Source organism: Bufo gargarizans, chromosome 6, assembly GCF_014858855.1.
Source record: "Bufo gargarizans isolate SCDJY-AF-19 chromosome 6, ASM1485885v1, whole genome shotgun sequence".
Classification (NCBI taxonomy): domain Eukaryota; kingdom Metazoa; phylum Chordata; class Amphibia; order Anura; family Bufonidae; genus Bufo; species Bufo gargarizans.
Window position 1 is genome coordinate 147,240,431 of NC_058085.1, and position 15,510 is coordinate 147,255,940.

General features: G+C 46.0%; 1 protein-coding gene across 4 annotated transcripts in view; it reads left to right on the forward strand.

The window, feature by feature from the left end:
* The window catches only part of MICU1 (mitochondrial calcium uptake 1), a 262,988-nt gene that overhangs the window by 12,827 nt on the left and 234,651 nt on the right, over positions 1-15,510 (forward strand). For all 4 annotated transcript variants that reach the window (XM_044297988.1, XM_044297989.1, XM_044297990.1 and 1 more), the window contains exon 2: positions 9,758-9,922. In XM_044297988.1, the coding sequence (XP_044153923.1) occupies positions 9,759-9,922 (164 nt within the window). In that variant the 5' untranslated portion in view covers position 9,758. The remainder of the gene's footprint in view (positions 1-9,757; positions 9,923-15,510) is intronic.

Below are 15,510 nucleotides of genomic sequence, written 5' to 3' on the forward strand. Positions count from 1 at the left end.
ATCCGTTTTAGACTGCTTGTGAGAGCCCTAAACGGATCTCGGAAACGGAAAGCCAAAACGCCAGTGTGAAAGTAGCCTTAAATAGACCTGGTGAGAGGTTTGGTAATGTTGTGGGTGTAGGGACTGATGACTGCTGCTGCTCCATTCTTTCTCTATAGGACTGCCAGAGATAGTCGAGGACTGCACTTCTCTCTCCATTCTATAGAGATGAAGGGAGCAGTCATTTGTGACCTGGCGCGCCATTCATTCTAGGGAACGGGGCCCCCATTTATGTGATCTATGAGGGTTTACGGCAGTCGGACCCCCACCAATAATATGGTGTAAAGGGGATAACTCTAGAATATGGCACAGCCCCTTTTAACTTCTCTCTTAAATTGGATCAGAGTTAAAATCTGAGATAAATGTTCTGAAGCTTTCAAACATGGATCATGTTGATGGGAGGCAGACCTGTTAGATTTACAGATAAAAGCCTTCCTGTGTGACTGCTCCGTGGTCTTTACTGCATTGCAGAAATTGCTACCAACCAGCAGCTGCCAGCAAATAAATCTGCCTGAGTATTACATTACTGGAGGAGACTAAATAGGAGATTCCAGGCGGGCGAGAATGACATTGACAAGTAAAGGGAGAACTCTGGCTGTGACAGCAGCAACCAAACGTCCACTGGCGAAAGAATGAGAGACACGGACGTGGACATGGCATAAATCTCCATATAAATCATTGCTGTGTAGACCCTGCATCATTAACCCTAGAAGAGAAATGCACATACATTACAAGGTCCTATTTGCAGATGAATTGCCCTTCATCATGTGCACGGTTACAAAATTATATGAGATCCAAAACTGCTAAAAAGTATGTTAGACAGCCCAATATGTTATTAGAGGGACACCAGTGTTTAATGGGGTTGGCCAATTTGCAGTGTAATTGGTCAGCATTTCATAGACAGTCCTGTATGCCCCACACAAGCATACATGACAATACTGTCCACCCGGCCATCCCCCCGTCATCCTCCATGTCCATGGGCTACAAAATAGTGGCGACCGCTTCTAAGTAGCTTCTATTGTGCACAGGCGCAGAATGGCAAATGGAGGAATCCAGTGCAGAGCAAATACAGGGGATGGCTGTATCGGCGAATGTGTTGGACATGGTCATTTGCTGTCCAGCGCCTGCTCTAGATAGATGCTACCCAGGAGTATCCAGAGAGAGCCTTCACCGCTATCTTGCAGCCCATAGACGTGGTGGATCGCAGGTGAGTTCTTGTTCGACACTGACATCGGGGGGGCTCCACTAGTAAAACTGGGGAACAGTATACAGTCATATACGGTTATGCCCATGTTTGCGCCACTTAGGCTAGTTTGACTCCTGTGGTGTGAATTCTGGCAGGCTGTTTCAGCAGATAACAGCCTGTCAGAATACACCGTATTCGGCCCTGCAAATGCCGCCAAAATGCCCTCCATACCTAACTACAATAGAGTCCGGTGGAGATTTGTTTGTGTCCAGATGATTCCCAGCATTGTTTACCAGAACACCCCGATGGAATTCCCACCGGAGGTGAAACTAGCCTTGCCCCGGAAAGAGATGGCACCAGGATGCACTTGGAGAAGAAGAAAAGCTGGCAGGAGCAGTGTGTTGATTTGGGCAATGTACTGCTTGGAAACCTTAGGTCATTCATTTAGATGTTACTTTGACATGTCTTATGTCTTATGTCTTTTGTTTAGGTGGAAAAATTAGGGCGGTGTCTTTAATGTTATGGCTGATTGGTGTATGTTGTTTTTTTTTTGTTTTTTTTTTTATATTATGCAATTTTGCACTGTAACTGGGTCATACATTAGAGCACCTGAACCGTGGGTGCTGTGTAAGCTGAATAAGAGAGCACAAAATTTGTTATAAACGTCCTCCCCTTAAAGAAGTTGTCAATTTATTTTTAATTTGCACATCGGCCATCTGTATAGGCTAAAAAAATCCATACTCGCCCGTCCCCACCACCTTTTTTCCGCTCCCTGACTCTATTCACTGGTCTCCCTGTCCCAATCTATCAACTTTTGCATGGTCAGATATGCTGCTGCAGCCAGTGACTGCCCTCAGCCTGTGACGAGTCCACAAGTGGCACGTGACCCAGCAGTGATCTGCTGCTTTGGGGGGACGTCGCCACTGAGGACAGCCGTTGGCTGCGGTGGCACATTTGACCTTGTTCAGGTGGAAGTTAACATACTGTCACTGCCTGCCCTGTGAGAGGTCTGAGAAGATCAGATAGACTTGCAGCACGTGAGTCTATCTGACAGGTCTTTCTGTTTTTCCTGGCTGTTTGTTGTTGTGGGCAGGTTCTCGCCTCTCCACAGGTTCTGCTCATTTGCTGTTTAGTGGCTCTATTTTAGCCCGCCTCTCACTGCAAACCTTGCGGTTGTTATTTCCTTGTGGAGTTCTAAGCTGGTTGTTAGAGGTTCTCCTGCTTCTTACTCATCTCAAGCTAAGTCCTGCTGTTTCTACTTTGTGTGTGTTGTGTCTAGGTCTCAGGGAGACGCTGTCCCTGCACGGTGGAAGGTCCCGGTAGTCTGATCCCCGCTCCCTAATTTAGGGTTTCAGCAGGTTCCGGTGTATGAGTTCTTCCACCATTAGGTTTTGCTCATACTGTCAGGGAGAGGCTCAGGGATAACTAGATTACCATCCCCCTCCTCACTAGATTTGGGGCCTAGTCTGTGTTACTGTTGAAGTTTTGTTTATTTGGTGTTCTTCCTTTCCCCACTTACCGTGACACATACGGGGTAGATGACTAGCGAAGGGAGCCAGAGTGGAGCATTGGGGAGCAGTTGAGTATGGGTCTTTTAACCACCTCCCGACCGCTGTACGCACCGATGCGTCCGGGAGGTGGTTGTTTAGTTCCTCCTGGACGCATCGGCGCGTCCTCTCGCGAGACGCGAGATTACGTCACAGCCGGCCCGCGCATGCGCATCGCGGGCCGGCATTTCGCAGAAGAGTATTTCGTCAGCAGCCTGCCGGCCACGATCATTGGCTGGCAGGCTGCTGATTTTAAAAAAACCAATCAGCAGCCATATAACCCCACATATTAGTAAATATGATTGGGGTTATATGGCTGCTGTGCTCCTCTGCTCCTTCTTTTGGTCGGTTGGTTCCAGCAGAGGAGCAGAGGAGCACATCTACTGTGAGTACCCACCACACCACATTTAGCCCCCAGATCACCCCAATTAACCCTTTGATCACCCCTTTTATCCCCCCTGTCAATCACTAGTGAAAGGAAAAAAGTGATCAGTGCAAACTGTCACTTTTTTTTTTTCACTGTTATTGACCGTTAGGTTTTAGGTATAGTTTAGGTCCCTTGGTTAGGTAGTTAGCGATCAGTTAGCGCCCAGCCCACCGCACCGCAGTCCGTTATTCGCTGATTAGCGTATCGCTAATCAGCATTTGTACTTTTATAGTATCTGAAAGTGATCAAAACTGATCACGGTCAGATCTATAATAGTACTAGTGTCACTTTAGTTCGCCCTCCACCCAAAACGCAGTGTTTGCCCGATCAGGCCTGATCGGTCGCCCACACGTGCGTTTGCCCACGCCCGCCCCACCGCAGTGACAAAAAAATTATTTTTTTTTGATCACTGCACATTCACTTTACACGCACTGCGGCGATAAAAAAATCAGTTTTGATATTTTTTATCAACCGCAGCGGCCTCCGGTACTTCGCTAGCCTCCCATTTGTAAGACAGGCTTGCTTTTTTTTTCTTGGGTAGTCTCAGGGAATACCCCGAAATTTAGTTGCCCACATGTCTAACAGGGGGTATTCTTCTGAAGAGGCCTACAGGCTTCTGACCCAGTCGGATGAGGAGTGGGAACCCTCATCTGATGAATCCAGCAGGTCAGAATACGAACCTGTAGAAAGCAGTGGCTCTCTGACCCAAAGTTCGGACGAGGAGGCTGAGGTCCCTGATAGCACCAGGCGTACCCGGCCCCGTGTCGCTAGACCGCAGGTTGCGCAGGATCCGCTTCAAGAGCAGCAGAGTGGGGCTGGTGCTGTCGGATTACGTGGTGAGGCATACACCAGCAGCCCAGCCCTTCCTGGACCTAGTACCAGCACTGCCGTACAACCTGGTGAAGTAGCGAGCACCAGAAGGGCAGTTGAAGCTGGTACGGTGGCACGTGCAGTAGTGACCCCGTCGCAGCCACCGCAAAGACGTGCCTGTAGAGCCCCTAGAATCCCAGAGGTGCTGGCAAACCCTGATTGACAGTCCCCAACTTCAGCCGCACCCTTAGTTTTCCCTTTCACCGCCCAGTCTGGAGTTCGGGTTGAGACAGCTCAGATCGATTCGGCCCTGGGATTTTTTGAGCTGTTCTTGACTGCGGAGCTTTTAGACTTAGTCGTGGCAGAGACAAACAGGTATGCCACACAATTTATCACCGCTAACCCGGAAAGCTTTTATGCCCAGCCTTTCCGGTGGAAACCAGTCCAAGTTTCCGAATTTAAAACTTTTCTGGGCCTCCTCCTCAACATGGGCCTGACAAAAAAGCATGAATTGAGGTCATATTGGTCCACGAACCCGATTCATCACATGCCCATGTTCTCTGCTGCTATGTCCAGGACACGATTTGAGGTCATCCTGCGTTTCCTGCACTTTAGCGACAACACCGCCTCCCGTCCCAGGGGCCACCCTGCTTTTGACCGGCTCCACAAAATTCGGCCCCTCATAGACCATTTCAACCAGAAATTTGCAGATATTTATACCCCAGAGCAAAACATCTGCATAGACGAGTCCCTAATACATTTTACCGGGCGCCTTGGCTTCAAACAATACATCCCAAGCAAGCGCGCCCGGTATGGGGTCAAATTGTATAAGCTCTGTGAAAGGGCCACAGGCTATACCCACAAATTTCGGGTCTATGAGGGAAAAGATCAGACCCTGGAGCCGGTCGGTTGCCCTGACTACCTGGGGAGCAGTGGGAAGACAGTTTGGGACTTGGTGTCACCCTTATTCGGCAAGGGGTACCATCTTTATGTGGACAATTTCTACACAAGTGTGGCCCTCTTTAGGCATTTGTTTTTAGAACGGATTGGCGCCTGTGGTACCGCGCGAACTAGTCGCGTGGGCTTCCCCCAACGGCTCGTTAGCACCCGTCTTGCAAGGGGGCAGAGGGCCGCACTGTGTAACGAAGAACTGCTCGCGGTGAAATGGAGAGACAAGCGTGACGTTTACATGCTCTCCTCCATTCACGCAGACACGACAATACAAATTGAGCGAGCAACCCGTGTCATTGAAAAGCCCCTCTCAGTCCACGACTATAACCTCCACATGGGAGGGGTCGACTTCAATGACCAGATGTTGGCTCCGTATTTAGTTTCCCGACGCACCAGACGCTGGTATAAGAAGGTGTCTGTATATTTAATTCAATTGGCTCTGTACAATAGTTTTGTTCTCTACAGTAAGGCTGGGAGAACTGGATCCTTCCTCAAATTTCAGGAAGAGATCATCGCGAACCTCCTGTATCCAGGAGGTTCCGTGGCCCCATCCACCAGTGTAGTTAGCCGTCTACACGAGCGACACTTCCCCAGTGTCGTTGCTGGTACCTCAAACCGACCGCCACCCCGAAAAAAATGTCGTGTCTGTAGCAGGAGTGGAATAAGGCGTGACACCCGCTATTTCTGTCCTGACTGTCCCGACCACCCTGCCCTATGCTTAGGGGAGTGTTTCCGAAAGTACCACACACAGGTGCACCTAGCATAGGGATCATCTCACCAGGATAGGCACACAGGGCTATTAGGGCCCATTCACTCACAGCTGCTGCAAACGTCTCCTTTCACATGGGACAAAGTGCATAACGCACTTCGCCACATCTTTGGGCGATTTGCGCTTTGCACATTGACCCATGGGGAAGGAGAGGTTTGTTCTATAAAGGTAAAAAAAACAAAAAAAAAAACAGGTAAGCAACAGGTTAATGTTTAGTTCCAAAAGTTAAAGTTACATGTTCTGTTCCAAAGTTAATAAAATTATTGCGTTGTGGCCTGGTTTTTTCTTTTCTTTTTTTTTTTTTTGTCTTTTTACCTTCCAGGTGGACCAACCGATCGACTAGCTGCAGCACCGATGTGCATTCTGACAGAAGCATTGCGCTGCTGTCAGATTACACGCAAGTCGGTGTAAGCGGCGCTGCAAGACGGGATTTTCTCCTCTGCAGTGACAGATACGTTTGCCGAGGCATACGAGCTGAGGAGGAGGCGGCGTTCCTATGCTTTGGCAAACACTTTGTGTGTGTGTATATATATATATATATATATATATATATATATATATATGTATATATGTATATAAAAAAAATCCCGGCAATGATTTATTCATCCACATCGATTGATGCGAATGGAGAAATCTGGTTTGCCAGGGCATACGAGCTAAGTGGGTATGGATGTAGGGCGGAGCTCCTATGTCCTGGCAGACGCCTTTCCCCTCCATTTTTTTTTTTTTGGCAGAGATTTTTTCATCCACATTGATCGATGCGAATGAAGAAATCTGTGCCGTTCATTTTTTTCTTTCAGCCCAGAGGCTGAACGGAAAAAAAAATCTCATTACCTGTATGCTCAATATAAGGAGAATAGCAGAAACTCCTAATGCTGGCCATACATGTAATGATTGCGGAGACCCTCAAATGCCAGGGCAGTACAAACACCCCACAACTGACCCCATTTTGGAAAGAAGACACCCCAAGGTATTTGCTGAGGGGCATATTGAGTCCATGAAAGATTGAAATTTTTGTCCTAAGTTAGCGGAAAGTGAGACTTTGTGAGAAAAAACAAAAAAAAAATCAATTTCCGCTAACTTATGCGAAAAAAAAAAAAATTCTATGAACTTGCCAGGCCCCTCATTGGATACCTTGGGGTGTCTTCTTTCCAAAGTGGGGTCACATGTGGGGTATTTATACTGCCCTGGCTTTTTAGGGGCCCTAAAGCGTGAGAAGAAGTCTGGGATCCAAATGTCTAAAAATGCCCTCCTAAAAGGAATTTGGGCCCCTTTTGCGCATCTAGGCTGCAAAAAAGTGTGACACATCTGGTATCGCCGTACTCAGAAGAAGTTGGGGAATGTGTTTTGGGGTGTCATTTTACATATACCCATGCTGGGTGAGAAAAATATCTTGGTCAAATGCCAACTTTGTATAAAAAAATGGGAAAAGTTGTCTTTTGCCAACATATTTCTCTCACCCAGCATGGGTATATGTAAAATGGCACCCCAAAACACATTGCCCAACTTCTCCTGAGTACGGCGATACCGGATGTGTGACACTTTTTTGCTGCCAAGGTGGGCAAAGGGGCACATATTCCAAAGTGCACCTTTCGGATTTTGCAGGCCATTTTTTACACATTTTGATTGCAAAGTACTTCTCACACATATGGGCCCCTAAATTGCCAGGGCAGTATAACTACCCCACAAGTGACCCCATTTTGGAAAGAAGACACCCCAAGGTATTCTGTGAGGGGCATGGTGAGTTCCTAGAATTTTTTATTTTTTGTCGCAAGTTAGTGGAATATGAGACTTTGTAAGAAAAAAAAAAAAAAAAAAAAACATCATCATTTTCCGCTAACTTGTGACAAAAAAAAAAAAATTCTAGGAACTCGCAATGCCCCTCACGGAATACCTTAGGGTGTCTTCTTTCCAAAATGGGGTCACTTGTGGTGTAGTTATACTGCCCTGGCAATTTAGGGGCCCAAATGTGTGAGAAGTACCTTGCAATCAAAATGTGTAAAAAATGCCCTGCAAAATCCGAAAGGTGCACTTTGGAATATGTGCCCCTTTGCCCACCTTGGCAGCAAAAAAGTGTGACACATCTGGTATCGCCGTACTCAGGAGAAGTTGGGGAATGTGTTTTGGGGTGTCATTTTACATATACCCATGCTGGGTGAGAAAAATATCTTGGTCAAATGCCAACTTTGTATAAAAAAATGGGAAAAGTTGTCTTTTGCCAACATATTTCTCTCACCCAGCATGGGTATATGTAAAATGGCACCCCAAAACACATTGCCCAACTTCTCCTGAGTACGGCGATACCGGATGTGTGACACTTTTTTGCTGCCAAGGTGGGCAAAGGGGCACATATTCCAAAGTGCACCTTTCGGATTTTGCAGGCCATTTTTTACACATTTTGATTGCAAAGTACTTCTCACACATATGGGCCCCTAAATTGCCAGGGCAGTATAACTACCCCACAAGTGACCCCATTTTGGAAAGAAGACACCCCAAGGTATTCTGTGAGGGGCATGGTGAGTTCCTAGAATTTTTTATTTTTTGTCGCAAGTTAGTGCAATATGAGACTTTGTAAGAAAAAAAAATAAAAAATCATCATCATTTTCCGCTAACTTGTGACAAAAAATAAAAAGTTCTATGAACTCACTATGCCCATCAGCGAATACCTTAGGGTGTCTACTTTCCGAAATGGGGTCATTTGTGGGGTAGTTATACTGTTTGGGCATTGTAGAACCTCAGGAAACATGACAGGTGCTCAGAAAATCAGAGCCGTTTCAAAAAGCGGAAATTCACATTTTTGTACCATAGTTTGTAAATGCTATAACTTTTACCCAAAGCATTTTTTTTTTTTGCCCAAACATTTTTTTTTTTATCAAAGACATGTAGAACTATAAATTTAGCGAAAAATTTATATATGGATGTCGTTTTTTTTGCAAAATTTCACAGCTGAAAGTGAAAAATGTCATTTTTTTGCAAAAAAATCGTTACATTTTGATTAATAACAAAAAAAGTAAAAATGTCAGCAGCAATAAAATACCACCAAATGAAAGCTCCATTAGTGAGAAGAAAAGGAGGTAAAATTCATTTGGGTGGTAAGTTGCATGACCGAGCGATAAACGGTGAAAGGAGTGTAGGTGCAGAAGTGTAAAAAGTGGCCTGGTCATGAAGGGGGTTTCACCTAGCGGGGCTGAAGTGGTTAAAGATACAGCTGGCTGGGGTGCCAATTAAAAAAAAAAAAAAAAAAAACAAACTCTGGACAAGCCTTTTAAGGCGCCCAGCTGTCTGTGGCAGCCAGGGCACCAGCTGCTTCTCCTAGATTGCAAGAGCTTTAAACCCACACCATGCGTTTACAGTTGCGCCAGCAATTGATGCAATTTTTAACACAAATCTATGCTTGCTCATATCAGCTGTAAATTTCAGTTTCTGGCGCAAGAACAGCCCAAGAGGCGCCAAATTTACTAGGGGCGTATTGCTTTTATTAAATTACACTCCAAGGCACTTCCATTTAAAACTGGCATATGAAACGGCAGCTTTCTTATAAAAGGTATGCTATTGTACTTTTATTGTAATTACTAGACAGTTTACACAAATATTTTTTCCGGGGGAATCGTATTATTTAATTCCTGGGTTGGAATGAGTTAAAATAACAATCATCAGTCACCTCACTCATCCCCTGGTGCTGCTGTTTGGCCGATGCCCGGGTTCCTGCTCCTGTCCACTTCCTGTTCTCAGACTCCATATTCAAGAGAGGGTTTTGGCTGCCCACTCAGGCAGTGGTGACCCGCCTCAGGCAGTCTAAGCCATTTCCCGCGTGGAGAGCAGCAGCAGCAGCGAATTGGTGAGGTAAATACTTACAGTGTATTTTAACTCACTCTGACCCTGTGTTTAAATACTAATGATTCCCTCGAAAAGCCCCTTTAATACGAATGCCTAAATTTGGTGAAAAGGTTGTATGGCATGGAAGTCTTCTAAATTCTGTGATGTGTTCATAGTAAAAATGGCCTCTTTTTTTGTTTTTTGTTTATTAGGATGTTTCGTCTTCGCTTCTTGCCAGCGGCGGCAGCAGGACTGGCAACTGTAACCCGCCGGTACCATGGAGTGGCTAATCCAGTACGTAGCAGGCGGAGATTTATGCTTGCTGCTTTTGTGGGAGCAACTGCAGTATCTGCTAGTGCCGGATTACTCTGGAGGAGGTGAGTTGGTGCTTAGTTATTACTTCTTTACTTATCATAGTCTCTTAATTTCTTTCTGCGATCTACAACCCGATAGTATATGGGTGGCGAGCAATGAATGGATTACTGTCAATGATTTTGAATCAATCAGTCTGCTCTCCCAAACCCCCCCCCCCGTAGTTTTCGCACTCAATATGCCAATACTGAGCATCGGTAAAGGGAGGAGGAAACGCCAGGGTTTCTCAATGGGCGTCTCCTTCTCCCTGGCTGTGCCGTGATCCAAACACAGAGGAGAGCGTCACAGCTAGGGAGAAGGAGACGCCCATTGAGAAACTCTGGCGTCTCCTCCTCCCTGTACCGATGCTCACTGAGCGCGAAAACTACGGGGATGGGGGGGGGGCACAGCAGGGCGCAGGAGCAATATTTAAAAAAATCGGGCCGGGTAGCAGCGTCAGCGGGGGGGGCGGGGGGATACGGTACCCACCAAGTAAAGGTATTTATCGCAATGAATACAAAACCATGAAAGCTCCTTGTAACGGATCCCCTTCCGTTAATGGACGCTTCCTAACTTGCGCGGAGGACCACAAGCACCGCACTGGACACCACAACCACCGCAGACTCCACAACCGCCGTAGCTTAACTGGAGCCGCGCCGTCTTCCTTCCACCCTGAATGAACCTCCAGCATTCAGGACCGTGTGGGAAAGATCTCTCCTCCAGGAGAGGGTATCCGGGACACGAAGAAAGAGATTAAAGCTCCAGGGAATATGCAGAGCATAGCCATCCCCAGCGTGATACAGCAGTTCCCTCCAATAACGAGACAAGGCTACGTTTTGAGGGATCAAGAAGAACTGACCTTTATTGAGGGCTACCCGCCCGTGTTTATGCAGGTCCCCATCTGGTGGCCACGCCCCTAGGGGACCAGATGGGAGACTGTGATACAGGACAGGCACGCAGCACCCAGGACACACAGACACAACACATCCCCACAATGCATCATGGTTTCCTCCTCTCTGTCCTGGAGACACCCGAAGTGCAATTCAATTATCTCTCAGGACAAAGGGAAATCACCAATACACATGTGGGAACAACAGGCCTCCCTTCTGTCTGTGATATAATTATGGATTAACATAATCATCACAGACAGTAAAAATACAGTTTTTAAACATACACTGTAACTTTAAAACCATACATTCCATCTCCATAAAAATTACATATTTAAACTCTGCATACATCAAACATAAACACTTCCAAAAATCACACAAATCCCTCCAGCGGATCAAAAGTTAAGTTGAAGTCCTTTATGACCGACCGCAAGCACCATTTCCTGCCCAAAACTGTTCCATAGATTTGGGCTGTGCGGTCGGTCAATTTCATGCAGAAAAACGACTAAGTCCCATCTTTGAACGGGACTTAGTCTCTGGAGCTGCAAGTTCAGTATGGAAGAAGGTAAGGGTCAGCAGTGTTCGTGTATTTGCGCATCCGATTTTAGTTCCACAGAATCTTTAGTATACACCGTTGGCCGCGTTTGGTCCTATTAACAGTCCAGACATGCGGCATAGTTCTGTTACACGGTTCTTGAAGGGTAATATGTCCCGGGGCCATAGTCGTAGGGCAGGAGGCTAGCCATAAGTTTTCTACAATGCCCAGTGGCAAATGGCAGTTTGTCACACTCCTCTTTAAGGTAGGCATGCTCAACCTGCGGCCCTCCAGATGTTGCAAAACTACAACTCCCAGCATTCCCAGACAGTCTACAGCTATCAGCCTGCAGCAGTACATGGTGGGAGTTGTAGTTTTACAACAGCTGGAGGGCCACAGGTTGAGCATCCCTGACTTAGGAGAAGTTATCTAAAATGAAAAAAAGAAATCACTGGTAGACATAAACCATTGAGTTATTCTGGTACTGTGCCATTACATCTCCAGCTAGGTATATTGCCTACCATGTCCTTGCTGCCAGAACAATCTCAATCAAATGAACGGAACTGACTTTCAGTCGCAGAAGTTTACCCCAATGACCACACTGTTGGTTTCCAGACACAGATATAACTAATAAGCAGGTGAATCTGTTGTGTCGCTTGGATATGCCATCAAAGTCAGATAGGTGCAGGTCCCACCTCTGAGACCCGCACCTGTGTCTAAAACGGGCTCTTGAAATTTAAGAGTGCTGTGCGCATGCGTGGCATGCTCTCCATTGATTTCTATTGGAAGTTCTGAAAAAATCCAAGCAAGTACTCTATTTTCCAAAGTCCCATAGAAGTGAATGGAGAGAGCACCGCTCAAGCACGGCCACTCTTTCATTCCCTTCTATAGGACGATGGGAAAGCCAATCCAGCACTCCACCTATTTTTGGAACTCCCAAAGAAATGAATGGAGGGCGGTTGCACATTCGCGGCTGCTCTCTGCTGACCCGCACCTGTCTGACATTAGTGACATAACCTAGCGATATGCCACCAGTGTCCTAGATGAGACCACTCCTTTAAGAATTCTTTATTTTTATCTAACTTCAGCCCTTTCAATATAACTTGGGACCTTACTAATCCCTGGAATAAAGTCCAGGAGGCAGAGCTATCAGTGACTGACAGCTCTCTCTAATACACAGTCATAGAGGTTAAGGTACTTTCACACTTGCGGCAGGACGGATCCGACAGGCTGTTCACCATGTCGGATCCGTCCTGCGGCTATTTCGCCGTGCCGCCGGACCGCCGCTCCGTCCCAATTGACTATAATGGGGACGGGGGCGGAGCTCCGGCGCAGCACAGCGGTGCACGGAGAAAAGGCGCAGGAGTAAAATTACTGCATGTCAGGCTTTTTAGTCCGGCGGCTTTCTCCGTGCATCGCCGTGCTGCGCCAGAGCTCCGCCCCCGTCCCCATTATAGTCAATGGGGACGGAGCGGCGGTCCGCAGGCACGGCGAAATAGCCGCAGGACGGATCCGACATGGTGAACAGCCTGTCGGATCCGTCCTGCCGCAAGTGTGAAAGTAGCCTAAGGCTGTTAGTCACTGATAGGACCGCCTCCTGGACTTCATAGCCCAGAAGGAGCAGGAATTTAAATGAATGAGAACATTTTTCCATAAAACTATATATCAATCTGCTCAGCTCCTTCTGCTCTATAACGTGCCGCCTGCGGACTGCACTGCATTTTCATGATGACAGGTTCTCCTTTAAAGGGATTCTGTCCTGAGATTTGAGCCCTATAAGCTAAACATATGGCCATGTCGGTACTAATAACATGAATCCTAAACTGCCCTTATTAAACCTGCTTGTGGCTCTATTAGCCCAAAAACAGGTTTTTATAAGCTGTCACTCGCCTACCTAAGGTGCCCAAGGGGTTTTACGTTAATCCAGGATACCCGCCTGCACCCCTCGCCGTCTGGTGCCCTGCGCCGCCTTCCTCACCTCAGCGCCGCCTCCTCAATCCACCCGTCCCTCTGCCAGATCCTGCGCACTAGGCTCAGCCTGATGCGCCGCGGACTCCTGGCAGCAGCTTCGTTTAGCAAAGTGCGCATGCGCATCAGGCCGGAGTATGCGCCACAAGCAGGTTTAATAAGCGCAGTTTAGGATTCATGTTATTAGTACCGACATGGCCATATGTTTAGCTTATAGGGCTCAAATCTCAGGACAGAATCCCTTTAATGTCCTATCCTAGCAATGGGTCATCACCATTAGAGTCCAGGAAGGCTATTTTAGTATTAAATATGGAAATACTGTCGACCTCCTGCTAATGACATTTGTGGCATTTTCACTGCTAGTAAATACAGTAGGATTTGCAGGTTTGGAGGTAGCTAATACAGAATATAAAAAGTTGTTAGATCCACACTGAAGTCCTGCTTTAGCTGTCCCCACGACTTCCTCTAACACAGGGAATTCAGTTTTTCTCGCTTAAAAAAATAAAATTAAAAAAATTATAATAATTCAGCTTATGGCTGGGGAGTCTGAACTGCTAATGCAGTGTTCGCTATTCCCCTAGTCACACACATCTCTGCTGTCAGCCTCGCTCTACTATCCACATTTATAGGATCTACAGACTGATCAGCCTCCTAGTGGTGGCAGAACAGAACTGACCGCGTCTGAGTAACGGTGCATTTACATCACTGTTTAGCTTTCCATTCTTCTGATCCGTCAGAAGGAGAGAGAAAAAAAACAGATGCTGTTGCATCAGTTATGCATAGGATTGCACAGGATCTGTTTTTTTTTTTTTTTTTTTTTTTTTTTTTACAAGATCCAGTAAAAAAAAAAAAAAGGCTCTTGTTGCATCAGTTGTCGTCCGTTTGAGCCATTTCCATCTGAGATCGTTTTTTTTTTAGACGTAAACAAAAGTACTGCATGCAGGACTTTTGTTTCCGTCTAAGGCTACTTTCACATTAGCGTTTTAAACTCCGTTGATGCCAGATGCATGCGGTTGAATTATGGTAACTGAAGCGTTTTTGAAGATTCATGACGGATAGGTCATCAGTATGTGATCGGGTAGGGGGGAAGTTCATGCCGATCACCTGTTTAGATAAGGCGCCAGCATTTACAGTAGCACCACTGCTTTCTCACAGCTTACAAAGCACAGCGCCGTACATTGTATAGCAGGTGTGAATGGTATCATAGCTCAGCCCCATTCACTTGAATGGAGCTAAGCTGTTCCTAGGCCATGTGAATAATGAATGTGACGTGCCTGATTTAGGAAAAGCAGAGAGAGTGGGCCGCGGCGCTCACAGGAGTACCGGTGGCTTCTTAAACCACTGGTCCTGGATGTTGAACCCCCACTGATCAGATACTGATGACCTATCCAGATGTCATCAGTATTAAAATCTCGGAAAACCCCTTTGAGGTAGTGGAACATCATAGTCTCATTGAGTGTATATATAAGAAAAGGCAGTATGTACGGTATATTAACGTGCCCTTTACTCCATGAACATTCAGACTGGTGCTGGTGATGACATATTGTACTATATTCCAAGGCACCATTACAGCACTTAGATGACAATGGCAAAAATAGTGGAAATCTTTAGTCACACCTGACTTCCAGGCTGGTAATAGCTCAGCAGCATGCCACTCACTTGCTTTAACCACTTAAGGACCACAGGTTTATACCCCCCTAGTGACCAGGCCCTTTTTTACAAATCGGCACTCCACAACTTTAGCGGTTTATTGCTCGGTCATGCAACTTACCACCCAAATGAATTTTACCTCCTTTTCTTCTCACTAATAGAGCTTTCATTTGGTGGTATTTCATTGCTGCTGAAATTTTTTACTTTTTTTGTTATTAATCGAAATTTAAGTTTTTTTTTTGCAAAAAAAATGAAATTTTTCACTTTCAGTTGTAAAATTTTGCAAAAAAAACGACATCCATATATTAATTTTTCGCTAAATTTATTGTTCTACATGTCTGATAAAAAAAAAATGTTCACAGGAAATCTCGGCTCACGCGAGATGACGCCTTTCGGCGTTAGAGTAGCGGTAAGTGGTTAAATGGGTTGTCCAACATTATTTTTTATTTTTTTTATTTTTTTTATTCTCAGTTGAGTACCATATTTTTTTTCGCCCTATAAGACACACCTAGGTTTTAGAGGAGGAGAATGAGAAAATGTTTTTTTAATTAGACCTCAGATCAGACAATCACTC